Genomic DNA, 26999 nt, shown 5'->3' on the forward strand with positions numbered 1-26999 from the left:
ATATATTTTTTTAAAATTTTAATATCAAAGCATAAATTTAACATTAATACAAGCAAATTTTGATTCGATTTCTTTGCAATTTGATTATTTGATTTGAAATGTTTTGCCTAAATTTAAAAAACGTCCAAATAAAACTGCTTACAAGTTTATTGTTGTGTTTGTTTGCTACCCTAAACCCTCTGCCAAATACGACATTTTTGTTCATTATTATCATAATTGATTATGGTTTTCACCTCCAGTTTCAACTGTAGCCGTTATTGTCATCATCATTCACCACTGTTTCAAGGACAAAACTAGCCTCTCTTTTGAGGGTGGACAAAATATGATCGTGAAATGCATAATTTTATGAATAAAATTAAAAATAAATTTTTCTTATAATTTAAGCAACTGTATTTATTGAAGATGAACAAGTTAATAAAAATATTTATTTTTCTTAGAAAAAAAAATTCAAAATATTATTTATCATCTTGAGCTCTTCTTGATTACATCTCTCTTGACATTATATATTCTCTACATATCAGTCAACGCCATCTAATAATAGCCATACAGTATAATCATATTTAAATATGTTTGAAATATATTATAAAAATTTCCCAAAAAAAATCTATATCATAAAAAACCAAAAAATTTGACTTACATCTAATAAATAATCATATAATACAAATTTTTAATCTACATTAGTTAAAAATAATATAATTCGAAAAAAAAATCCATATATATAGACAAAGAGAGAAAGGGACCCGCCTTTGCCCTTACCCATCAAGCTGGGAATTGTGTTCACAGTTCCCGCCTATTTCGATCGTTTCGAACTTATCTTCGGAAAAAGAGAAGAGGAAGAGCCACAGAGAATGGATCTGAGAGAAGCAAGCTCTTCACTAGATACACTCGTCTCCTCGTTCAACGCTCGCATAATGGAGCTCCAGGAGCTCGTCCTGGCACGCAACAGTAATCTCTACCTCTTTTTCCCAATCTACCGCCCCCGAATCCTGATTTCCAGTACCAGGTAATTGAAGCGAAACCCTAAACCTTGTTTTCCCGAAACACCTCAGTGCCTTCCACCAGCATGCCCGATCTCACTGCCATGGATTCAACCCTAACCGCGATGGAGTCTCAAATTCAAGCAATCAAGAACCGGTTACAAGAGGAAAGAAGTGCGATCCCCAAAGCCAAGGTTTTGACCCGCCGTCTTCATAGTTTTTATATACTTATCGTTATTAACTCGATCCCCACCTGTTTTTGCCGCAGAAGCTCATCCAGCAATCTCTGCACCAGCAAAAGAAGCTGCATCACATGCTCGCGAATATGCCATCCGGGATGCGCGAAAACGTGGAGTTGTCAGATTTCGGTGTTAATGCTAGGTGAATTTTGGTGAAACTGATCCACAAATTCGTTTGCTTTCAGCTATTAATTTCATATGCCTATTTCTTTTTCAGTTTTAATCTAAACTTGATAAGCCAGAATACCCTTACCGAAACTTCCATATCCAAAGATGAGATTGTTCTTGTTCCCAAGGTAATGATGGAGTCTCTAATCTTTTACTATCTCTCCACTTCTAGAAAGTATTAGATCCTCCACATTTTCTAAATAAAAAAAGGACTAATCTGTCCACCTGTATGTGAAATTCTGTGTAGTTCATTCCAATATTATTTGCCTTAGCAAAAGAAGGAAAGCAAAATTAATTGAGCATATTCTAACTCAAATTTAATTAGTATATAACAATAGCAATATCAAGACTTTATCCTACTATGTTGAGTTGGCTAAATAAATATTTTTTCTTCATTTTATTCAGTTAAGAATTAAATTCTGATTTAAATTTAATAAAAAAAATATCATTTCTAATATTTTCTACATATTTACAAGCGGATGTTCTATGCTGATGATATTCAAATTTTATTAGAATGAACTTAAAAAATTAACATGTGATGTTTTTGTTATATACGAATGATATGAAATGATGTGATTCTAATTATAAATAATTAAAAATAATAAAGATCCTTAATGTTGGACATATGACAAAATAATAAAACAATAAGATATTTACATATAGTCAGTAGCATATGACATAAAAAAGCTGACATTTCAAATTTTTAGATCATCCTGATGAAAATTATGTTAGAATATATTATCCTAATTTTTTCCCAAAAGAAATACAATGTGGAAATTTTAAATCAGATAATTTTTTGTAAAACATTATTTTTTTCTTTCTCGTTGTCTTTCCGTTTCTAGCATCGTGGGTTATTTGGTTCAATTTTATTAGATATTATTGTTATTTATCACGCGCTATATTATTGGTTCAAGTTATTATATTAATGAATATCAATGCCATCTATATTAAAATATAAAATCATGATTCTTCCGTTGTGACATTAGATATCAATCAATAAAAATATAATATGATTGTTATTTATGAAAATCATTTAAAGACATTGGCGAACAATATATTTGCCATATTATATAACATAACATAAGATATGTTATCAAATCAAACAACCCTTTATTGCAAAAATTTTGACCATGTCTATGAAGTTTTTCCTCTATTAAATTTCATATCGTATATATCACCACATGGTTAATGATTTCAATTATTTGTTTTTTTTTTTGTTTTTTGTTGCTCTTGCTTACAATTTGTGTTTGAAATCAAGCTTTTTATATATAGCGTTCTAACCTATTGTAATTTTAGTCATAATTTTTAAGTTGATGAGCTTTTAGTCCAACAATTATAGGAGAAAAAGGGTCGTCGTCCTGCACCACGTTGGTATGTAACTGCTTTAGAGCTTGATTCCTTATCAACGTGAGTATATATCCCTTCATAAAATTGTTCTTACTTCTGAACCTATGATATTATGCATCTTTAGTGTTATAATCTTATTTATTGTTGCTTCATGCTTATGATCTATGGACATAATAAGGGACATGAATGTGATTCAAAATAGAGACTAAACATATATACACAAGCATAAATAATTATGAATCAATATTATTAAATGATAAATGATAGCCATATGCAATAAGTTTGAACTTTTTTTATTTATTATATATATATATATAAAAGAAAATCCACGGAGTGCCTATGCGCTAAATAGAGAACTAGAGAAGTGTTTTAGGAGTTTATACCTTTAAAGGATATAATGTGAACTTAAAAGTAAATTTTATAAAATATAATTTGGTCAGCTATGTTTTATGAATTCAATTGGCGAGCAATTAAAAAGTAGTTGCTAAATTAGTTGAGCATGGTTCAATGAGAAATTGAGAATTTTAAGATGACTATGTGCAATATTAATTATGGAGATAACTTAGAATGCTTAAATGTGGAGGTACTCTAAGGCAATTAAGAAGTGTTTAAATGTGACTAAATATTAATTATGGAGGTACCCTAGAATATTTCTTAGATGATAAAGTTGCATTCGATAGAACTAATTGTACCTTACTTCCTAAATTCGTTCAAAGCTCCTTGTGATTGGTGTTACGTATGGAAAAATCTGCATCAGGACTAGCAAAATCATGTGTTTGAATGCGTACAACTAAATAGGGCTTGCTTTGATTCATTCGAGGCTTGTGAATATTTGTTGAGTATCTTTAGTTTTTTTTTTCAACCCATGCTTGGAGGCTTTTTTTTTCGTCTTGGAGGCTTTTATGCTTTGACATCTCAGCTTAGGGTTTCATATGAGCTTAAAGATCTCTCTCTTTTTTTATTGACACATCCTTTCAACGGCTAGTATTTCATTGGTGGACTAAAGATTTCTTTGTTGTATATGTGGAGAACCACCATTATGAAAATTAAAATCAATTACTCTAGTAGATTGAAATTCCTCAAAGAAATCTTTGCTCTTACACCAAATGTAAATAGAAATCTTAATTTTGAGACTTGAATAGAAGTGAGAATATGACCTTTAATCATATTAATTAGATTTAATATGAACACAGAGATTTTTTGAGGAGGACATCGGAGATCAACTGCTACGATCTTGAGTTATTTATTTATATATTTTATGTACTAATTTATTTTATATTGTTGTTTTTCCCTTTATACCCTTACTGGTGGTCATGTAGTATTGTAGCCCGAAGAGCATTTTAGTCTTTTATTTCTTTTCTTTTCATGAGGCCTATTTATAGGATAGTTGTTTTGATTTTGGGATGAAATTGTTCATTTAAGGAAATATTTTATTATTCTACTTGTCTGATCTCTTAGTGAGTCATGAGAGAGGAAATTGACCTCTTTGTGAGTTATGAGAGGAGAGACCGCGAGGGGTGTGATCGCAATCTCGTCAACTTTGGCGGATCCTCAAGGTTCACGGTTTTACGATCTCTTTGTGAGAGTTCGTTTAGTTTTACTTTTATCTTATTGTATTTTTTCTTTCATCTCTTTTCTCGCCTACTCCCATCACCCACCCTTCCAACTCCCCCACCACCAGGTCTCAACCTCCTCCCACAATTCATCTTCTAGCTCCACCGCCCTAAATCCCTACCACACTACCTAGCCACAACCGCGCTCACCTAGCTGCCCTTTCCCCGTTTGCCGCCCGCCTCCCCTCATAATTTCGCTCCTATTATGAGTATTTCATCACCATAATGACTTTTCCTAATTCTAGCTCAGTTGAGAGATGAAAATTTGAAATTCATTAAAATTCAAATTCGAATTTCAATTTTTTTCCATATTAGGGAATCCCAAATTTGATGAGGACATCAGAACATCAATGATCCTACGGTCACGATCTTACTTTTGATTTTATTGTATCTGATGTATTTGTTTATTGTTTTATGAGTCTATTGTATTTCTTTCGTTTATGCCCTTGCTTAACAGTCTCGTCATTGTTTGCCTTAGGGGCAATTGTGTTCCTTTGCTATTTTTTTTTTTATTCTGTTCGGCTATTTAATAGCATTCCCCCTCTTCATGTAAGGATGATGAGATTATGATATGAAAATTTTATGTTCTTGTTGATCTCTTAGTGAGTTCATGAGGGGAGAAGCCCGAGGAGGGTGATTTGCAATACCCGTCAATCTTGGTGGATTCCAAGGTTCACGGTTCTCTTATCTTACTTTTCTGTTATTCTTCCTTGCATCGAATTCCCCTCCTTTGGAGTCACCACTGCCGGCCACCTAATCCCGCCCCTTGCCACCACCACGCGACCCTCCTCCCCTCCAAACTGAGCCTTCCACCTCCCCTTAGCCCACCCATCGGCCACCTTTGGCTACCCAAGCCGCCGGCATCACCCAACCCCCACGACCGACCCTCCCCAACCCCGCCGCGCATCACCTTGCCGCCGGCCACTTTGTCCCCACCATTAATGGTGACCACTTCCCTCATCACCACTATCCCAAAATTGGTCCCATTGATTTAGGGAGATACTCCTAAAATTTGAAATTCAAATTTTGAATTTCAAATAACTTCCAAATTTGTTCAAGCTATATTTGAAAGGTAGCTCCACAAATTCCTCCATCCATTCAAACCCCCATGTCTCCAAAATCTGATTTCAATTTCACCATAACACCCTTCCTAATTTAGCCCATTAATTTAGGAAGAGATTTAAAATTCAAATTCAAATAATTGAATTTGAATTCTCTCTTAATTGCTCCTCCCCTAATTTAGGAGAGGTTATCAATTAAGTTAAATATGAAATTAGATTCAGATTTATCTCCTCAATCATCTTAATTGCTTAGGCCCACCTCCACAATACCAAACCCCTCTCTCTCTCTCTTCCTCTCTCCTTGGCCGGCCACCCAAGTCCCCATTTAATTAATTAGATCCCATAAATTGGGAATCTAATTAACTAAATCCCCTCCCCACTTTCCCTCCTAATTCCCCTCTCATTTCAAAATTCAAACATTAGCCTCTCATTGTCGAACCTGAAATTTAATTTCAGGCTTAAGAAAACCCCTTCAACCCTACCCGTGCCTTCCAAAAGGCTCATTCCACTAAATTCCTTCTCTTTGGGAGTTTTATAATTGCTGTCTAAGAAATTACAGCAACTATGTATTGTTGTCCTACATCTCCAAGAGGTTTCTGCTGTCCAAAAGACCTCTCCAATGTGGCCAAGCTGCTGCTATCCAAGGAGTAAATCTGCTGTCCCGGATTTTACAAGTACCAAAGCTGCTGTCCAGCAATCATGGCAACCTCCTATTGCTGTTCCGCTGCCTCTAAAGTCCAGATTGCTGTCCTGCTGCATCTCGAAGGCTCGTGGTAGTTTCTACCTCCTCTCAAGCACCCAAGCAACCACCGGAGCTGTCTTTCCTGTTTCTTTGGGGTTACTCATCCTCCCAACTCTTTATCCTCTTAGTTGCTTCTCACTTGTGGTTTTAATAGATTCATGAGGACGGTGTTAATTACTCTCCGCTACAGCCTTATAATTAGAGAGTTGATTGAGCATACTCTAACATAGAGACTAGTCTTGTTGTTAAGAAAGGGATTTTTGTTGGAACCAATCATGTTTGCAACGTCATGGTAATTGACTAGTTTACAATCTTAACTTCCACGCATGTGATTTAGCCTAAGCTTGTTTTATTGCCTTATTATTTTATCTTGGCGTTTAAATTGGCATAAGTTTTATTTAGAATTGTTCTTGAACTGTTAAGCGTGCAAATTTCCCTAAGCAACTCATCTTCGCATGTATTGTTTTACATCAAAATTAGGAAAGTATCAATCATGAATTCAATTTCAAAATAAATCAAATTGGATTTATTAGTCCCTTTCCTCAATTTGAAATTTGAAATTCAAATTTAAAAAACTTTCCTTATTTGCAAATCTAAATTAGGAAAGTGTATAACTCCAAGTCTATTTGAATTTCAAATTAGATTTGAGTTGTCATTCTCTTTCCTAAATGATATAAATTGATTTGGAAGTTACAAATCCTCTCCCCAAATCCCTCCCTCTCTCTCTCTCTCTCTCTCTCTCTCTCTCTCTCTATTCTATGGCCGCCCATTACTCCTTCCCTTAATTAGGAGCTTAAATCATGGTTCCAAACAAGGGTCCATTAATTCCCACTTTAATTTGAATTCAAAATTCAAATTAAATCCCACCAAATCCAATTAAAATCGGAAATTAATCCCAAATTTTGTGATTAATTTCCCTCTCCCTCTCTCTAACAGTATACTGGCCTCTCTCCCTAGCTCTCAAAATTAATTCTTGAGGAGGTGAGAGCTGCAAGGGAACTCCTAATCCCTTACACCACTCCGTTCCCTCCAACTGATCACGAAAACCTAATGTATTTCCTGAACGGGATTGCTGTCCAGAATTCTGCATGTTGGTAAACTGCTATCCAGCAAATTTCTGCAGTTCCACACTAGCTGGTCATCCCCATAATTCAACCCATTGCTGTCCAAACCTCTCCTGTCTGTTGTTTCGCATTTCAAGCACCTGAAACCTGCTGTTTAGGAGATTTGGAACATGTTTTCTTGCTGTCCAGCCCGCTAGAAGGTCTTCAAACACTGTCCGGACATTCCAAACCACTGAATGCACCTTCATGAAGGTTCTTGAATACCTCCTACTTCCTCCCAAGTCTTCCTACAGCCGCGGGAACTGCTTATTTTCTGATTTTTGGGTAAACTCCCATCTAATTCTCTTATCTCCTTAGTTTACTCATCAATTATAGTTTTAATGTGATTTATGACGATCATGCCAATTATTCTCCGCTAAAGCTTAGTATTTAGTAGATTTGTGTGATGATCATTTCATAGTACTAATCTTTTTGTTAGCATAGAGATTTATTGTTGAAACAATTCATGTATGTAACGTTAGATTAACTTGATTGTTTTCTGATCTTAACTTTCACGCACGTGATTCGGCCTAAGCTTGTCTTACCGCTCTTTGTGTTTTATTGCATCGTTTAAATTCACCATTTAGATACAATTATGTGTTCTTGGAATATTAAGCATGCAAATTTTCTTAAGTTAATCATTCTTGCATGCACGTTTCACATCATTTTCTAGTATATCTTAGTAATATTGATAAGAATTGATCAAGTCTTCTTCATTTCAACATATATAAGATTTGTACAATTGTATTCAAGTATTTAATAGAAAAAAAATGAAATAAAAGAAAATAATTAAATACAAAATAATTACAATTGCCCATGGATTGATGTGTAGGTAGTAAGGATCTCATAAATTAATGAGATGACATTGAAAGATGAAGGAAATATGTTAAATATCTTGGAAAGGATGGATCCTAGTTGGCAAAAATTACACAATTTTTTCCACTCTTCAAGTGAATGAATGGATGTTATCCATTCAAAATTTGCCTGACAATTTATAAAAGACCACTCTAGATAATCCTTTGGTGAGAATATCAACAAGTTGTTCACTTGTGATTACAAACGGAGCACATATTACATCACTTTCAGGTTCCTGCTTCATAAAGTGTTGATCAACTCAATGTATATTTCATGAGATTTGTACAATATCGATGGTTAACTTATTATCATACAATAACATTATAGGTCATTTTTGTTAAAGCTTGAAATCTTTTAGGATAGTTTGTCATTATAATTCACAAATTATCAGTGTCATAGATCTAAATTCAACTTTTGTGCTAGATCTTGCTATCATATTTTATTTTTTTATCTCTTCATGTCATGAGGTCGCCTTCTAAAAATGTGCAATATTTTGAAGTTGGCCTCCTATTAATTATAAAACTTACATAATTTGCATCTGTGTATGATTCAAGTGTGAAATTCTCTCCCTTATTTATTAGAATTTATTTACTTGGGATTTTCTTTAAATATTATAAAATCTGCATATTGCTTTAAGATACAATTATGTAGAATTGTGCCTGAATTAACTCACCACATCAACAACAACGACAATGCCAATTCTAATATGCTATAAGTAGGTAAAATTTTCCGCTAGTCTTTGATAAGAGATTTTTTTCACAGTTGTGCTTTTTTGGAGCATATCCAAGTTCATGATTAGATTTTAGAAAGTTCTTAACGACCTTAATTCTAACATACTGATCTCTTTCAACATGTCAATTAAATATTTTTACAATATGAAGATTTCATATTGAGAGTGTGTAACTTTAGTGTCAAAAAAGCATTTTAGCTTATCTAATTCTTTGATTTCAAATATTGAAGCTTTTCTTTTTAATTATCGTCAGTAGATATCAAGCCTATCATGATAATGTCGTCAATATAAACTAGTAATATGAAAACTTCCTCTAAAGTTGTGTGTTTCATAGATAATTGAGAAAAAAGATTGAATTGGCCCCGTAACTTTTTTTAAAGAACCAAAATAGTTCATGGATAAATAGAAGTACCAATTTGGGCCTTGTTCTTTAAATATGGACTAAATTAGTCCTTCCAAGGGATCATTTAGGTCCTTATCTTAAAAGTCAAGTGATTAGAATAGGACTTTTAAATAGTCAAGGACTATTTGATCATTCGTAAATATTTGGTTCATTATGATCCTTATCTCATAGATATTTTATGGTGTCTTTGATTTTTTTTTTGATCCATGTTGAGCATTACCTTGTCGAACCTTTTGAATCATGCCATTGGAGATTGTTTGAACTAATACAATAATTTTTTTTAGCTTATATATTTTTTGCTTTACATTTGAGCCAAATTCTAGTGGAACCTCTATACATACTTCTTTTGCCAGGTCATCACATAAGAGGATGTTTTTCACATTAATTTTTTTAACTTCCAATCCTTGTTAGCTACTAATAATAAAAGAAATAAAATAATTATCATTTTAGCAACTGGAGCAAAGATTTCAAGATAATCATCTTAGATGTTTTAGTGTAATCTTTAGCCGCTAGTCTATCTTTATAACTTCTTAGTGAACATCATATTTTCATTTTATGGTAATGAACCATCTACATCCCATTGGTTTCTTTTCTTTTTGTAATTGTACCAATTCTTATATTTAGTTTTTTTGAAGGGTTTCCATTTCTACACTGACATCATTATTCTAATTCATGTTATTTAAAATCTTAGAGATTATTTTAAGGATATAAATAATCTGCATGATAGTAATGAGTGATAGATGAGTATGAGAGAGATTTATGTATGATAAAAATGAGTATAAAGGATGTTTTGCGGAAGTTCTTGTAGTTTGTTTGTAGGCTTAATGATTTTCTTAATAGATTCAGTAATAGAGATTGATTCAGTTTTTTTTTTTTTTTTTTTTTTTTTTTTATTTTAATTCAGTTGATTGGACTTGCAAAGTTTGAAATGCCTGCTTCGTAAGTAAACCTCTCATTGTTGAGTTAAAGATGGTTTTTATATAGGTTTATTTTGTGTGGGAATGGTTGGTTTTAGGTTATACTTTGGTTGGTTGAGGGGTGAGAAATGTTAATCTATAAGGAAATAATGATATTTCTTCCTTAGGATAAGTAACACTTGTTGTGTCCTAGAATATTCGCGATTGTAGAGAGTGATACAATTTAGCGTCTTAGCTTTGTACGAATATCCAACACATAAACATATAAGAGAGTGTGATTATAGAGTTTATAAGGGACACCATAATTTTTACGCGGAAACCTTTGGAAAGGAGAAAAACCACGGGGCCTAGCCTAGTTTGAATGAATCAACTAATGTTTGCAATTGATTACAAATGAGGCCCTTCCTTAGAAGGGAGGTCTTGGCTCGATGTAGCAAATATACATCATATAGAGTACATTATATCCTCGGAGTTGGACGAATCAATGTTTATATGTTCGTTTGGGCGGCAGGATCATAGTCGGCGAGCAATATAGGTTGGAAGGATCGTAATCGGATGGCAGTGGTGGGAAGGACAAGTTAGGCGGCGGAGGTCAGGAGGACGGTAGTTGGGCGACGATGGTCGGTAGGACCGTAGTCGGTGGGCAGCAGTGGTCAGAAGGATTGTAGTCGTCGGACGACATATGCTAGAAGGATTGAAGTCGGTGGGAGACGAAGGTCAGAAGGAAATTTATCTGACGACGGAGGTCTGAAAGGACTATAGTCGGCGATATTGGTCGGAGAGGTCATAATTGGTGACAATCAATGGCCTAGCGGGATTTGGAAAGCTCCTGCAATAGTTGGTGGTTGGGCGGAAATCCTGTAATGGTCGGGAAGAACTCAAACGGTGGTCGCGGACATGGGAAGTTCGACGGTGGTCGGCGGACTAGCGAAAGTCCGTCGGTGGTCGGGAGGAAATCAGGTGGCAATTAGCATACAGGCATTGATCCAACGATCATAAGTCGTTCTGTTAATGCATGGAGCTAGACCATATGCCAATGAAAGCTTATTGGAAGTGGTTAGGTGATGTTCCAACATTAGAGATCAGGTGGTTAGCTGATGACAACAATTGGACTGGCAGAGTCGTCCGCGGACCTCGGGTCATCTAGCGTGCAGCAGCGGGCAGATTTCGGGTTGATTGTTGGGTTGCCGGGTTGATTTCGGGTTGCCAGGTCAACCCGAACCCGACCCGTTTTTTGAAACGGGACAAAAATCCAAACCCGAACCCAACCCTTTTGCTAACTAGGTCAACCCAACTCCTCCAATCCGCATGCACACTCGCGGTCCGCCAGTCCCGCCCTTCCGGATGACTCGGCCTGCAGCCCTACACTTACGGTCCCGCCCTCGGCCCTCCCGCGGATGACTCCGTCCGCTTTGGCGCTCGCGGACCCGCGGAAGACTTCGCCCGCAGCCAGCCTTGGCCCTTCCGCGGATGACTTCGGCAGCAGCGCAGCACTTGCGCACTCACTCGCGCTCCGCAAACTCTGTCCGTTGACGCGCGCAGCGTGCTCGAGACTCTATTTGAGTCTTGATCCGGGTCGGGTCGGGTCAACCCGCGGGGGTCCGATTTGAAATGTCCAACCCGTTTGCAAAAACAGGTCGGGCTCGGGTTGGCCCGTTTAGATCCGGGTCAACTCAGGTTCGACCCGAACCCGACTCGTCGACCTGAATTGACACCCTTGTTAGATGGCAGTGGTCAGAAGGATCGTAGTCAAGCGGCGGAGGTCAGGAGGACCGTAGTTGGGTGACGATGGTCGGAGGAACCTTAATCGGTGGGTGACGGTGGTTGGAAGGATTGTAGTTGATGGACGAAGGAGGTCAGAAGGATCGTAGTCGATGGGAGACGGAGGTCAGAAGGACCGTTATCTGGTGACGCAGGTCTAAAAGGACTGTAGTCGGCGATGTTGGTTGGAGAGGTCATAATTGGTGACGATTGATGGTCGGGTGAGAGTCTGGCAAACTCTTGCGATTGTTGGTGGTTGGGTGGAAGTTCGGCGATGGTCGGGAAGAATTCTAGTGGTGGTCGGCGGACTAGTGGAAGTCCGATGATGGTTGACGAACTGGCGGAAATCATTGTATTATGTTTGAATTATTGATAATTAACAAGAGATTCTTCAATTTTCTGGATCTTGGCAATTTTTTGTTTTAATAGTTATTTTCTTCTTTATACTTAATTATGCTTTTTGTGCATGGCATGTAATTATATATAGGTTGAGGACTGAGTCATTATTATTTGATTATATGCTTTGATGAGTGTTTTACAAGTTATCTTTAAGTTGAAAGTGCTTCACTTCCTATATATCTGTACCATAGTTACATGCGGGGCAGGCTGACTTTAGACAAGATAAATATCGCTGTAAATGAGATGGCTGCACATGCAGATGCCAATTCCCAACTTATTGCACGAGATAGGAAGAAGGTTGGGCTTTGGATCAATTTGTTATTTAGATTTTTGCTGTCTGACCTACATACATTGATAAAGTTTATTCATGCTCATGCAGCTATCAGATACTGAATGGGATAGGGCTTTGGTATGTAATTTAATTTGATTGCTGCAAGCCTTATATATTACATATTTATTATGTTAATTCAGCCTATAGACTTGTACCAGTCATTCACAGATTTGTGGCATTGCCATGTTTTACTTGATGATCTGCTTGAAAAATGCAGGAATTAAGAGATATTACAATGTCACCAGAAGTGAAAGGCAAACACTTCCTCCTTGAATCAGATATAAAAGGGCCAGGATTGAAACTTGACAACACAGGGAAAGCCACCTTAACTGTTAGTTCTTAGTACTGTCATCCTTCTTCGTGAATTATTAAAATGCTAATGAAAGCTGAATATCAGAAGACTTTCACTAGATATCTTAGTTGCTAATGTCTGTATAAAATCACTGTTGAATGAGTTTATTTGTACCTTGAAACTCTAGATATTGAATATATACTTAGTAAGCAATTGCTATTCCACAGCTAATTCAAGCATGCAAATAGTTTATAGCAATTCGTAAATCTTTTGCTTGTATTTCTAACGCTGTTGTGTTTCAATAGGTACTTCGCCATCTTGGTCGTATTCAAGAATTTCGGATTGGTTTCCATCGAATAATGACACTTTTGGAACCTCAGTGATGTTTTTGCTCGTCTCTAGGAAGGCACCAAAGCCTTGAGGTAGGTGGAAGCCTTTTAACCCCTTTGTTTGCTATCCTGTTTGTCCTTCGTGTTGTTTTTACCTAAGTCATGTTTTCCATTAATAACCATTTTAAGCCTACCAGGATGTTGTAGTTTGCTTTTTTCTAAAAGTAACAAAGAGACTTCATAGACTGCATTAAGGCTATAATTTTCTTTTATCATGCATTATGTCGTAAATAATGCAAATGTGAAATGAGAATTAAAAACCAGCCATTCGCGTAAGCTCCATAAGGAATTAAGTTGGTGGTAATATTGATCAGCAGAGTAAAATTGGTCTTCTCCAAATTCGTAGAAGATCTGCTGCATTAGATGGGTTTAGGTAATTTAAATGCCACATTCTTGCAATAGAATTCTGAAGCAGCCCGAAAAAAGGCTAGTCTTTAGGCAAATTTGTAGATCAGCAAATGTTATGAAATTCTTTAGATGAAATTCTCTCATTTTCATTTTAAAATTGAAGCAACTATGAAATGCTAGAAGGCTATAAGCTAAATAGTCTAGAGAACTAGGAGAACACATAGGCCAAGGAGTCCTCTTTCAGACAACATCAAGAATATTAAAAATCTTAATCGTTTGACCTTTCAACAGATTTTCTATGACAAAAAAAACCAGTGCATAATTGCTGTCTAACAATTACTTCAGAATTTTTCTAGAAAAACTGTTTTTAGCAAAAATTTGAAAATTTTTGCAACAATCTTCTCCTCCAGAGGAGCATTAACCTAGAATTTCTTCCATATTGAATGAGAGTGCAATTACCAAAAAATTTTCAAATCCTTCAAATGGCAAGATAGCAGATTCGGTAAATTCACTGATCTTGTGTTTCCTAAATATCATCATTTTGGTATGAAAATATTCATCTGGTCATTTTTTTTTTTTTTTGGACATTTAGGTCATTTAAGGCAAACTCACACACACAACGCATACACATAGACTCGAACCTTAGACCTCTTAGTTGGTAGCCTAAGCTCTCAACCAATAGACCAAGAAGAGCTGTGTAAAATATTCATGTGGTCAGGGATGCAAATCTCACTGGCTTGATTCATGCCTCTGACAAAGCGGAAAGTCAATCCGCTCTCTCAAAATATTGTTGATTACAATGCATTCTTAACCTAAACCCTAACCAGGGATGTTTGTATTGATCCAAAGAACAAATATAATTCTTTCTTTTTTTTGAGAAGGGTGCTTGGTGGCATGACTAATCCTCAGCTGACCTAAAAGAGGCACCCACCCTAGAAATCTCCTGGCCCGCACTTGATTGAATCCCACTTAAGAGGTGTTGCCGCTCGAGGGGAATTGAGTACTGGTTGGGGGGTTTCCAACCGTACTTTCCCACCAACCAAGCTAAGCAACGGTGGAGAATTCATTTTTTTGAATTTTTTTGGTAAATTTTTATACTTTTAAACAAAAATTACCGTTTCAAAATTTAAATAAAGCCTGAAATTATTGGAAAAAACTTACCGGATAAATAAGTGGCATTTGCATGTTGTTGAATTATCGCGAGCATATGTCTATCCATGCTCAGATTGTCCCCTACTGTTATTTCAAAATCCATCAGTATTGCTTTTCATTGTTTTGGACTCAACTTCTTACTGTTGGGTTGTAACGGAGTCTTTATAGACAGTCTTAGGAAATCTTGACGGATTTTGCATAAATTTTTTTAAGAATTTTTGCAGTGTAAAGCGTGTTAATGATTCCTGGAGATTCTATGCATACGTTTGGTATTAAGGGAGAAAACTTGGTTTGGGCTGCCCTGCCTTGGAATTCTCATTGGTTGTAATTTTTGAATGACAGTTTTTAAAGGCTTAGGTTTCATTTGGAACAGTTTTTTTGTTGCTTTTTAAAACAGCTTTCAAGTATAAAAATTTCTTAAATTAGAAAATATTATATTTGAAAGTTGTTTAAGGAAACAGTATGAAAGTTGTCCCAAATAAAGATCGAGTACTTTTTAACATTTATTAACATTTTAAAATAAAATTTTAAATACCTTAAGAAAATTTACGGTTTTTGGCGCAATTTCTGGAGTCAAAATGGACAGAATTTTTGGCATAATAAATGCTAGAAAAATACCGGGAGCAGTCAATGGAAATATCCCTCGAAAAATCATACTTAAAACAAGCAGACATTTATGGCACAAAATTTGCTGGTAGTGCCCTAATTTGTAGCCCAACAACCTTCCATTTCACACAAAAATTGCTTTAAACACTATTTTCGCTCCATTTCGATCGTCCGATATTTGTGCCCGTCAAGAGGAACTTTTATTTCGTCCGGTGTAAGGATGCAGAGGAACATCCGGTTATAGGCAAAATCGCACTTATATCTCGGTATAAGCGCGATTTTGCCTACAACCGGATGTTCCTCTGCATCCGGTCGGAGGACGTAATAATTGCTCTTTCTCAAACCGTAGCTTTTTAAAAATCATCCGGCAAAAAATCGTTGTTTTTTTAGTAGGTAAAAATCTCTCAAAATAATTTTTTAAATAGGTAAAAATTGCTATTTTTTTTAAAAATTGTCCATCAATAAATATTTAAATATTATAAATCTTAAACATTATAATATGATAAAAAGTTATGCACATGAAATTTTATCAATACAATAATATATCTGCATTTTTGTTTATTAGAAATATAAATTTGATTGAAAAAATATCAAAAATATAAAATTATTGAAATTAGAAATAACTAATAGGTAAAGACTAGTAAACGAGGATAAATAAATCTTCCAATTGAGTTGACTGATGAGAATTGCTTAGGGTTTTTTTTATCTCTTATATTTTGGATTTCTTTCTCTGTTAAGCTAAAATGAGAAGAATGGATTTTTGTTAAGTGATTAAGATATTTAGATAAAATAATAATTATAATATATAAATTTTTATTTTTAGTTAAGAATTCATTAAAATTTATTTTTGGGTTAAAAAATTATAGGAAAATATCTATAAAATAACTAATTTTATTTAAAATTCTAGTGAAATCGGTTTGTAAAACGGACTCTTGACTGTCCCAAAATCATTACTTGTATCGATATAGGTCAATTTTTCAATGATTTTCACCATTGCCCAAAAAATATGAAAAAACTTGTAATTTAAATACTATAATATCAATGCTACGGCAAAGCATGTTTGTATTTTTAACTTATAATAACTATTGAAAAAAAAATTATTTTCCCTAGTACTAATAATGGCTATTACACCTTATATGTTTCTCACAATCATTATACTTGGATCACATAATCCAAAAAGAAAATTTGATGTGTTCTTACAATTATTTAAAGATTACCTTAAAATTGTGTAGAAAGGAGTATTAGCATATGATATTTCAAATAAACAAACTTTAAAATGAAACAGCCCTATTATGGAAGATTAATGATTTTCAATGGGATGCTATAAGTTTGGAGTATTGGAAGGAAGTTAGTTTGCTCATATTGCATGGAGTTAAGTAAGACATTCACAATTAAAAAAATGGAGGCAAGGACACTTAGTTTGATTGTTATCTTATGTTCTTATATGCTACTTATCCATTCAAGAAAAACAAAGATGCTTTCATAAAAGGTAAGGAATAAAATCAATGGCTCTATCTAGATTAAGGCTTCGTTTGGGACGGCTTTTTTATTGCTTTCTAAAATGGAGTTTTAGTACAAATTTTTTTATTTTTGTACTAAAATTCTGTTTTAAAAAGCAATAAAAAAGCCTTTCCAAATGAAGACTAAGTAGTAATCGAAAATTAGAAAGAGTGAAAATGATACCTACAATTATTGATGTTCCTACGCTAGCAACTTAAAGACTTTTAGGTTATGGAGTTGACCCAATTGAACAAATAAAAGTATTTTCGGGATTTATTCTATTGGAGAACAAACTTAATTTGACATAACTTAGATATTATGCAAATACAAGCTGGCATGCAATTGCAATGAGCTCAGATGCAAGCTGAGTTTCAGAGATTTATGAGGCTGAAGAGAGTAAGGAGATAAATGATGAGTATAGATATATATTTTGAGATATGTTAATGTAAGAGAGCATTCAGATATTTCATATCATATACCAATTTAGATTCTACGATTGTAATTTCAATTGATTTATTTGGTTTTTTTTTTTTAAGTACGGTAGATTCAAATAGATTAAAAGATGTTTTTTGAATATGTTATATGTTTAAATCTACTATATATAATTCCATTATTTCATTGTTGTGTTTTTCTTAGTAAGAAAAATGTATGACAGAGTATTTTTAATGTATGAATAACTGTCAGTGCAGACAATACTTCTTTTTTTGGAATGGGGTTTCGGCTCGCTGTCACGTCAGCTTGTGACATGCTTGGCGATGTCCACTAATCTTTCGACGAGTCTACCAACAACCAACCCCACAGGTACAGACAATACAGACTTCATGGAATAAAATCCACAATAAAATACATGCGGTTAACTGACAACCTATTCCGTTGGTAATATCAGTGGCTTATTTTTGTGGAAAAACCTCTAGTGGATTTTTGTTAGCAACATTTTTACTCTATTGATATTTCCTTTAGATTTACTATCGAGAAAATCTGCTAGAAATAAGTTTCTGTGGAATTTGATATGTCGGAAAAAATTTCCTATGAGTCTTTATCAGCGAATGATATTCTGCTAGAAATTTTTATATTCAACCAAATTTTTTGTATACAAAAAAATTATAATTAAAAACTTATAAAATTATTTTAGAGGCCATATGGACACCAATCTCAGCAAATTTATGATCAAAATGATTTGATTCAATGAGAGAAAACGAACAAGTGTAAAATTCCATGATTTCCTATGGCGGACATATTCATATGGGTGGTGGCAACCCAACTATCATTTGGGCTTGTTAGACCCCCTTAAACTCATCTTGATGGTACAACATTTTGATCGGAAACAACAAAGGGACGAGAGTTCACTCGCTTTGAAGGTACCTTTCTCTGTTTTGTGCGATTCTTCAGCCAAATCCCATAAATAAGCTCGAACTTTAGGATTCCGGGTAAATATCGTGCATTCTCGGATTTATGGGTCAACTCGAACCCGACCCGGAATTCAAAACGGGTCGAAAATCAGGACTCAAACCCGACCCGTTTCGAATTCGGGTTGACCCTAAACCAAAAAATTCGGGTCGGATTCAAGTTATGTTTTCGGGTCGTATCAATTTTTTACCCCCCTATTTTTTTCCACTTTTAATATTTTGGACTAGAGTTGTATGGAGTTATGAAACTTTGACTACTACTTGAACCTATAGTTAATCATCATGGTGTTCTTAAACTCAATCAAAATCTATCATCGACTGACATCACCTATTGATTGATGTTGATGTTGATGTTGAACATAAATCATCATATGTGCATTGACTTATATCGATTGAGGCTCATGCACTATCAACCAACATCCATTGACTTTCAAATCTTGCTACTCATCATCATCATCCTTTGCAAATATCATTGCCTGATGCGAAGCCCTGCTGTCCCTCATCAGCATCCTTTGACCTTCGTCATTTTTGAATTTTTCCATATTGGTTTGTTTCTTCTGGTTGAAGTCTGTGCAATGAAATCTAGCCTTTTGCAGTTCTTGGGAAAAGTTGACTACTTGTAATGCCAAGCTCATGTTAGTGGAATAGTTTTAGTTTGGCTAAGTCTCACATATTTTTTAGGGTCTTCATGTAAGAAAATTATATCTTTTTTTTTAAGATATTCTTCTTTTTTTATTTGTGTTTGTGAAAAATCTTTATACAAGTTATGTTCGTCATGCTTTGCATGCATTCCTTTATGTTCTATTTTACATAACTCCTCCATTATACAGAAACTGAGGCTTAGTTTGAAAAGACTTTCTTAATGCTTCTTAAAACATCTTTTTAATAAAAATGTTTTAATTTTTTCACTAAAGCAATGAGGGCATCTTAAGCCAATCTCTCTCGCTCGGGAAATTATTGGGTTCAGACACCGGAAGACGTTCAGAGCCTAATGAAAATGTGTCATGTACATCACCTCCTACTCGGTACTGAGCTCGGTATGAGCTCGTTACTTCATAGTACCGAGCAATACTGAGCTCGGTACCGCTCAATACCAAATTCAGTACTGCTCGGTACTGTGAAGTATCGAACTCAGCACTTCACAATACCGAGTTCAATATTATTCGATACTGTGAAGTACCGAACGCTAAGCTATGTCCGAACCCAATAATCTCTCCTCTCTCTCTCTCTCTCTCTCTCTCTCTCTCTCTCTCTCTCTCTCTCTCTCTCTCTGATGTGTGTAGAGAAAGAGACTAAGCATTGGTCGGGCACATGCTAGCCGGTGCTCTAAATCTTATAGCCATAAACATTCACCTCAAATTACTCAGTTCCAGCTCCTCCTTGCCCCCACACATCTCCTCTTCACATGACTGTACATCCACCTCTCTCCCCCTCACACCTCCATGAATGAATAGTTCACTATAAAACCCTAGACCTTCACAACTCGAAACCCTAACAAGCCTCATCATTATCTCCTTCCTTCAACAATCCTACTTAGTCTTCCAACCTCTCTCTGTCACATGCCAAATGGCTTCTCTCAATGCATATCCATCCCTCCTCATCCTCTCACTCCTCCTCTTCCTCGCCCTTGATGTTTCCTCCACCCACCTCACCTGTCCACCTTCCCCACACAAGCCTTCGCCGAAACCATCGCCAAAGCCCCACAAGAGCTCGTGCCCGAGAGACACGGTGAAGCTCGGCGCCTGCTCAGACCTCCTCGGTGGGCTGCTCGACGTTACCGTCGGACAGCCGCCCAAGGAGCCATGCTGCTCTCTCTTAGAAGGCCTCGATCACCGACGCCGAAGCCGCCGCCTGCCTTTGCACGGCGGTTAAGGCCAAGCTGCTGGGCGTCAACCTCAAGGTGCTGGCGGATCTCAGCCTTCTTCTTAACTACTGCGGCAAGAAGCTCCCTGCAGGCTTCTTGTGTGCGTAGTACAGTAGAATATTTATGTGCATGCTTATATATTACTGTTCTTAGTCTTCTGTGCTTTGCGAGCGAGTACTTGGTCTTGGTTGCGGTCAATGTGAATGCGGTTTGAAGTGGAAATAAATTGCTTAAGATTTCAGAATATATTTAAATTTTTTAATTTGTGTTGACATTAATATTTATGTGGACAGCAGGAGATAAAATAGATATATTTAATTATTGATTTAAGTATTTTTTAAGTTTAAAACAAGACATTACATTAGCAGAAAATAATGTGATATTATATAATTAAGAATCGGTTTTAATGGTCAAAATTTATTTGTTTGAATGAGTATTATAATAATTAATCAATTAAAATGTATATTATATTTGTATTAAAACAAATCTACAAGTTAAAAAGTAAATTTAAATAATGATATTTTAGTCTAAAATTTTTCCCTTCATAATATATTGTAATTAAAAGATGATAGGCTGACGTTTCTATGTTTTTGACATTTTTTATGGCAATTTTTTTATTTCATTTTATTGATAAGCCTGTTGCGTGTAGGAACAATCATAATGGTAGAATAATATAGAGTTTAGGGTACTAATTTTGTATGAAGATACAACATATATATAGATAAGAGAAAAAAGTACAAAAGTCATAACATATACCATTGTGTTTATGTGAAAAATCCTATAAAAGTAAAAATCATGGGGCTTGGCCCAATTAAAATCAATGTTTTTAAAACTCGACCCGAATGGTTGGTGAGCAGTTTGATTGCGAATTGATCAAGTTGCTGGTCTATTCCAAATAAAAACTAGATTCTCATTGAACCGGTTTAAACTATAGTTCAACCGAAAAATCATTGAAATAGTTCCGTGTGTATTGCATGTCGTGTGCTGCATGGGAAGTGTGAACCCGCCATCTGCATGTGAATTATGTAAGGGGCGAAGTCATCTACGTGCGAACGACGAAAGTGGTGAAACCATTCGCGTTTGAATTGCAGAATTGAGCCGCTTGGCGAGCTTGTTTTCAAAGGCTAGTTGAGCTTAAGCTAGGCTTGAGTTCAGGCTTGGGATTTGGCTTGCGAGTAGAGGTCGAGTCGGGACTAACTCAAGCTTAACTTGACTCGTTTGCACCCTTATGTACACTACTCAAGATATATACAATTGTATTATAATTATTCAGTCACGAGTACAAAATAATTGCTAAATTAAGAACCTGAATCTGAGGGATCCTAGTCAATCTCACATTCCTACTCCTTAGCCCTAACCTGAAATCATTTAATCATATATAATAAGCTCAATAGCCCATCAAGTAACCAAATCATGCAATTGAACTCAAAGCACAATGAAGGATCAATATATATGTCAACATGCAAATTATAATAATAACATTAATAATAAAAAATTAATACAGAAATAGTGAAATGCACATGTAATAGCAGTAAAAGTTGTAACTAGAAAAGCTCTGTGGTACCATAGAAAAATCATTAAACCAGTAGGGGTGTTGAATCACTAAAATAATCATCGTATCAGTACTATCATCGATCATTAGAGAAATCATATAAAGCAGTAAAATCTAAACATCGATAAAGACTATCAACCATATCAATGTAGTAAAATCATGTATGAGTGTACACATATTATTCATGTATTCTATATCAGTATCAAATCAATATATTACGTGCTAAGTATGTCACATATTTAGTATTATTACAGTGAATAAATAGCATCAAACAGTATTGATGTCCGCATCGATAGCAGTAAAATCAGTGGCAGGAGCAATAAAATAATACACTAATAGTAAATCTGTGTAGTAATAATGAATTTGTACAATAATATGAACAATGTCTCAATAACTTGCATTTCAACAGTCATCTTGAAATAGTTGGTCGGAGGCACCGTAGTTGGAGAACAATGTTGGTCGGAGGCACCATAAGTGGTGGGTGACAAAAATCGGATGAAGGACCGACGATGGTTGCAGGATGGAGGTTCGACGGCGATGATTTGACAAAAGGTCTAGCAAAGGAGGCTTGGTAGCGAGAGTTTGCCAGCGGTGGTGCCAGCCTGCCATGGAGGAGTTTCAGGATGCTTAAAGCATCAAAGCTCTCTTGAGTCTCTAGCCTCCAAAAGTGTAAACCCCCTTTTATGTTGGAAAGTGTGGGTCTATTTATATATTTTGAAAGTGTCATGCTCCGCAAATATGGAGAAGATCAATGATAAATTCGGAGTGCTCCATCGGACGGTCCATACTGATTCCCTTGATCACAAAGCATTCGTTTAACATTTAAGTGTCTTAATGACATTTATAATTAAGCTATCTTTGGCTCAGATTTCTCTCATGGAGTAGCACGATTCAACTACAAGCATGTCATTTTGGATATCATTTGATCATCCAATTAATACTTTAATCTTTTATTTCAGCTTCAAGCTCTAGATTTAGGCTCATTTGAGTTCGAATTGGATCAATTTTGGTGTCACTGGATTATCTCATTCAGACGTTCAATTCGACTATAAGTTTTTTGAAATTGGAGATCGGATGGCCCCAATTTAATTTAAAAAATTTTCAATTTAGATATGCCTCGAGTTTCATGCCCGATCAGGACAATTTTTTATGAATTATCAAAACCAAATAATTGTACTTTATTTAATGTTAACGGATTAGGAGAACTCTTTTTTACCATAATAATTTTTATAGCAATAAAATATATTTGTAGATCCATCTCCAGGAGACAAATACCGTGTCCTATTAGCATGTATGATATAACTTATGATAGAAATCAAGGATTAATAGAACTTATATATGAGAATACTGGCATTCCAATCCAGTCAACAGATTCAGGGTTGTTTTGAGGGAGTGAAACTTTAGTGTAGGAATACTGGCTAGAAAAGAAAGATCCAATATCCTCATAAAGCACTAAAATGTTCCTTCCATGATTTGTTTATCATGTAATCCATGATTCCATTCCATCACGGCATCACCACAGACTTAGAATTGCCATGTCTTGACAATTTGAAAAAATAATTGCAAACTGTGAAATCTTGAACGAGTAATTTTCTTTCTCCTTTTCAAGCACTCATTTAGGCAAACATATTCAACTGACATACAAAATTGTGAATGCAATGTTGCAAAGATGGCAATTTTAGAGAGCTTCATCAACTTATTATACCTACCTTGAATCAGCTTCATGACGTAAATTGCTTCAGACAGAATCCTCATTCACCATGGAAAGCTCCGGCGCTGCCGACGCCCAGAACAGATCCTTGATCTCCTTCTTGTAACTGGAGCAAAGAAGCTCCGTGCGTTACTAGAAGTATGTCTTCTGAACTTGTAGTTTATGCTATACAGGTCTTCACAAATTTCGTGCCTAGTAAGGGACACAAGCCCAGGCAATATGTCCTTCTGAAAATTTTGAAGCCCCTTCCCCCTTTTCGACCTGATCATCCTTTCCTCCTTCTCTTCCACATTCAATCTCGGTATATCAGGCATTATATCATCATTTTGTATCTCAATTAAGTGCATTGTCATAGTTTCAAAAGAATCAGAAGAATCCTGAAGCTGATCAGTCTCATCATTAAATGGGACTTCTGCAACTTCAATGACATCAAATTTCTTTGATGTAATCTCCGACCTTCCGAAAGAAATAGCCATTAGAGCCTGTGCAGCTTCTGTAGTGGCAATATCCTGTTCTTCAGACTTGAAATTACCAAAATAAGACATTTCATTTTCTGTAGAATGCGACTGAGTGATTACAGAATCATCAGTAATTGAAAGAGTAGCAGGTTCTCGAATGCCTTTTTCATAAGAGCTACTCTCCCTAATGTCATTAGAGTTATATCCACTATAAGACTTTCCAAGTAATGCATTTTGTTGGTCTGAGGTGTGACTTGATAAGGTATCTTCTTCACTTTCCTCATGATTACTTAGATTCTCTATTGAATCTCTTCCTTTTTCTTGCTTAGTTAGCTCAATGGACGGAATTGGAGTTTCATTTATGATAATTAGAGCTCCATCACTAGAACCTGTTGTTCCTTCTACAGGATAAGCAGATGACAGAACATTATTATCCACTATGCTCACATTATGCTCAAAATTCTTTGTATTATTATCAGCCAGAATAGAATCTTCTGAGCTATTATGAACACCTGAATCCCTAACGGGCATATTAAGGTCAAAAAGTGCTGGTTCAGATTCATGTGTATTTCTATAGCGATCATTTACATAATCCAAGCTAGAATCATCAATTCCTGTAAAATAGCCCCAGAAATCATAGTAAATACATTGAAGATAAATTACTATCAGCCTCAGGTAAATATGTGCTTGAATAAACCAAAAGGTCATAAGAAACTATTAAGATTATAGTAAAAAAAAGTTTTAAATATCTGTTGAATGTTCTAAAAACAGAAATAACTATGACAAATGAATTTATAAACAAATTTGCAGGGCTGTAGTGTGCAACAGGCATGAAAGGAAAACTTACCAACACAGGAAACATGAGCGATCTGCTCTTTCAATCTTCTATCATGTGCCTCACCAAAATGAACCATAGAAGAGTACTCACAACACACATGATTCTCTTTCAAGCTCACCTTTTCCTTCTCATGGCTATCTAAATCCACAGAATCCTCCAAATCAATAATCTCATTGTAACCAGAACCAAATGAGGAGAGCAAGCTCTTTTCAACAGCAAATTTCCTCCTGGACTTGGAGAGATCTGTCTCTGAAAGGTGATTATTATGATTCTTCTGGTCGATGCTGATAAAAACATCAGCTGGAAGTTGAAGGTTGAAATTTCTCTGATGATTTCTGAGCAAAGCACTCTCATTCCTCAACAGAGCATTTCCAACCTGCCCGTTCTGACAGAGCTCGTTCATCAGGTGTTTCTGGGTCCAATATAAGCGATGCAACTCTCGAAGCTGAATCATTAGAAAAGATAACGAAATTTGTCTTATTCTCAGATGTAATAAGAATCTCAGAATTTTGTCCCATGGCATCAACAAACTGGGAAGAAAATCATCGAACCTGTTTACGAAAAGTAAAGTCCTGCTCCAGAATTGCTTGCTTCAAGCTTCCCATTGCCGATTCCCCGAAATCCTGCGAGATTCGGTTCAGATTCGAATCGCCGCTCTTCAACATCATCATCTCGCCGGAAAAGCTCTCGATGCAGATTCTTCGCACAAGCTACGAAGAAATAGGTCAAAATTGAAACTTGTTGAAGGGCTTTCTAAACCCTAAACGAGGAAAGAGAGATTCCCATCGACCTGCAGGGGAGAAGAGTGAAAGCAGGAAGAAAGGGGAAAAAAAAACTACTTTTGGAGATCATAAAGCTTCTATGCTCTCTGGCTTTGCTTCTCTCGTCGTCTATAGAGAGCTGGGGGAGATTTTAGAGAGGTTGGTGGTCCTTCCATTCTTTCTTTTTTTTCTATTATTAAACGATAAATCATAAAATATTTGTTTTGATTAATCACCGAGCGGCGAATCTTTTCATCACTTACAGTTATTTTAATCGGTAAAAACATTGAAAATTATAATTATAATGGCCATCAATTCCTCTCCCGCATCGTCAGTTCGCCGGTCGGCGAAGGTACTTCTCAGAGCCACGCGATTTCTTGTCTTGTCAAAAACGGGAGGGGAGATTGGCATCTCTGAATGCTGCAAACAGAGAATCTCGTGGGTCAAACTAATGGAAAAAAATTATGTTTTTTTTTTTGGTTGGAGTATCGCATGAGAAGAATTTTTTTTAGGGGATTTACATACATATCACTATAATTTTATTTATACCACTCAAATACAGACATAAAATCAAAAATACCACTCCGTGTGTATTTAGAGATCACGCCGTTATTATTTCCCTGATGACACCTGCTTCCCGTCTACCTTCCCGCCTTCTTCCTGGACCGAGCGTGACATTCCCAACTCCTTTTGCGACAGCTTTCCGATCGTCCTTTTTGTAACATCTTTTCATTTCTATCTCGCTAAAATCCTTATTCCCGACGTGGTCTCTTTCTTCACCGCAGGCTTCAGTTTGTATGAGTTTGTTCATCTCATCTTGCTTTAGTATCCTATATTTACATATGTTAGCTATTAAATATGTTAGCTATTCAATATGTTAGCATTTAAATCTGTTAGCTATTAAATATGTTAGCTATTAACTTTGTCTTCTTGCATAAGTTACATATGTTACTCACAACTTGCTTGTTGAATTGCAGATTGACCAACTGCAGCTATATTGAAGCATAACAGTGGATGGGGAGAATTTTACTTGTATGTCGGTTTAACATAACCATTATTATGGATTGATGCAGCTTTCGCAGGAGGAGCCATAGGAGCACAGAAGCACTGCTCAGGCGGGATGAAACAAACAGAGCGAGGTTTTGTGACTACGGAGTGAAACAAAAATATTATAGCCATAAGAGCACAGACGCACTACTCACAACTTGCTTTTTCTCTCCCATAAAATGTTTTAAAAATTAGTTAGAAAATAGTTGTCAAACAAAAATATGACTATAATATTTTTGTTTCTTTGCTAAAATTTGCTCTTTCTTTAAAATTTAGAATTTTCTTTTTTTAATTATATTTATACTGAAATTAGATTATAATTTAATGAGGACTAATTAAATTGAAAAAGAGTGTGATATATTTTTATTTGAATAATTATGATTAATCTATCTCATTAAATACTTTGATTATTTCAATGAAAGGGGGTTC

At 35.6% G+C, this 26999-nt stretch overlaps 2 protein-coding genes and 1 pseudogene across 2 annotated transcripts; 2 read left to right on the forward strand and 1 right to left on the reverse strand.

Annotated features, from left to right (window-relative positions):
- The first annotated feature begins 834 nt into the window (after positions 1–834).
- On the forward strand, positions 835–13460 carry LOC110110650 (spindle and kinetochore-associated protein 1 homolog). Its single transcript, XM_020842244.2, has 9 exons — positions 835–945; positions 1050–1171; positions 1246–1358; positions 1434–1512; positions 2724–2791; positions 12507–12612; positions 12695–12724; positions 12864–12977; positions 13244–13460. The coding sequence occupies exons 1-9, from the start codon at positions 849–851 to the stop codon at positions 13319–13321; spliced, it is 807 nt and encodes a 268-aa protein (XP_020697903.1). The 5' UTR covers positions 835–848; the 3' UTR covers positions 13322–13460.
- Positions 13461–19674: 6214 nt separating this feature from the next.
- On the forward strand, positions 19675–20528 carry LOC110110638 (annotated as a pseudogene).
- Positions 20529–23066: 2538 nt separating this feature from the next.
- On the reverse strand, positions 23067–25714 carry LOC110110571. The gene is made up of 3 exons (XM_020842101.2): positions 25314–25714; positions 24772–25207; positions 23067–24538 (listed from the first exon to the last, which is right to left on the reverse strand). Exons 1-3 carry the CDS (start codon positions 25431–25433, stop codon positions 23511–23513), a joined length of 1584 nt encoding a protein of 527 aa, XP_020697760.1. The 5' UTR covers positions 25434–25714; the 3' UTR covers positions 23067–23510.
- Between the last annotated feature and the right edge of the window lie 1285 nt (positions 25715–26999).

The sequence above is a fragment of the Dendrobium catenatum genome, unplaced genomic scaffold, assembly GCF_001605985.2.
Source record: "Dendrobium catenatum unplaced genomic scaffold, ASM160598v2 fragScaff_scaffold_1639, whole genome shotgun sequence".
NCBI lineage: Eukaryota > Viridiplantae > Streptophyta > Magnoliopsida > Asparagales > Orchidaceae > Dendrobium > Dendrobium catenatum.

Bases quoted from the DNA above. Each gene is read 5' to 3' on its own strand.
- LOC110110650 (XM_020842244.2), top strand. From the start codon at position 849: ATGGATCTGAGAGAAGCAAGCTCTTCACTAGATACACTCGTCTCCTCG. The intron at 12,613-12,694 runs GTTGGGCTTTGG...ATGCTCATGCAG, and splicing joins TTGCACGAGATAGGAAGAAG to CTATCAGATACTGAATGGGA. The intron at 12,725-12,863 runs GTATGTAATTTA...TGAAAAATGCAG, and splicing joins CTGAATGGGATAGGGCTTTG to GAATTAAGAGATATTACAAT.
- LOC110110571 (XM_020842101.2), bottom strand. From the start codon at position 25,433: ATGATGATGTTGAAGAGCGGCGATTCGAATCTGAACCGAATCTCGCAG. The intron at 25,208-25,313 runs GTTCGATGATTT...CTAATGATTCAG, and splicing joins ACTTTACTTTTCGTAAACAG to CTTCGAGAGTTGCATCGCTT. The intron at 24,539-24,771 runs GTAAGTTTTCCT...GCTATTTTACAG, and splicing joins CGCTCATGTTTCCTGTGTTG to GAATTGATGATTCTAGCTTG.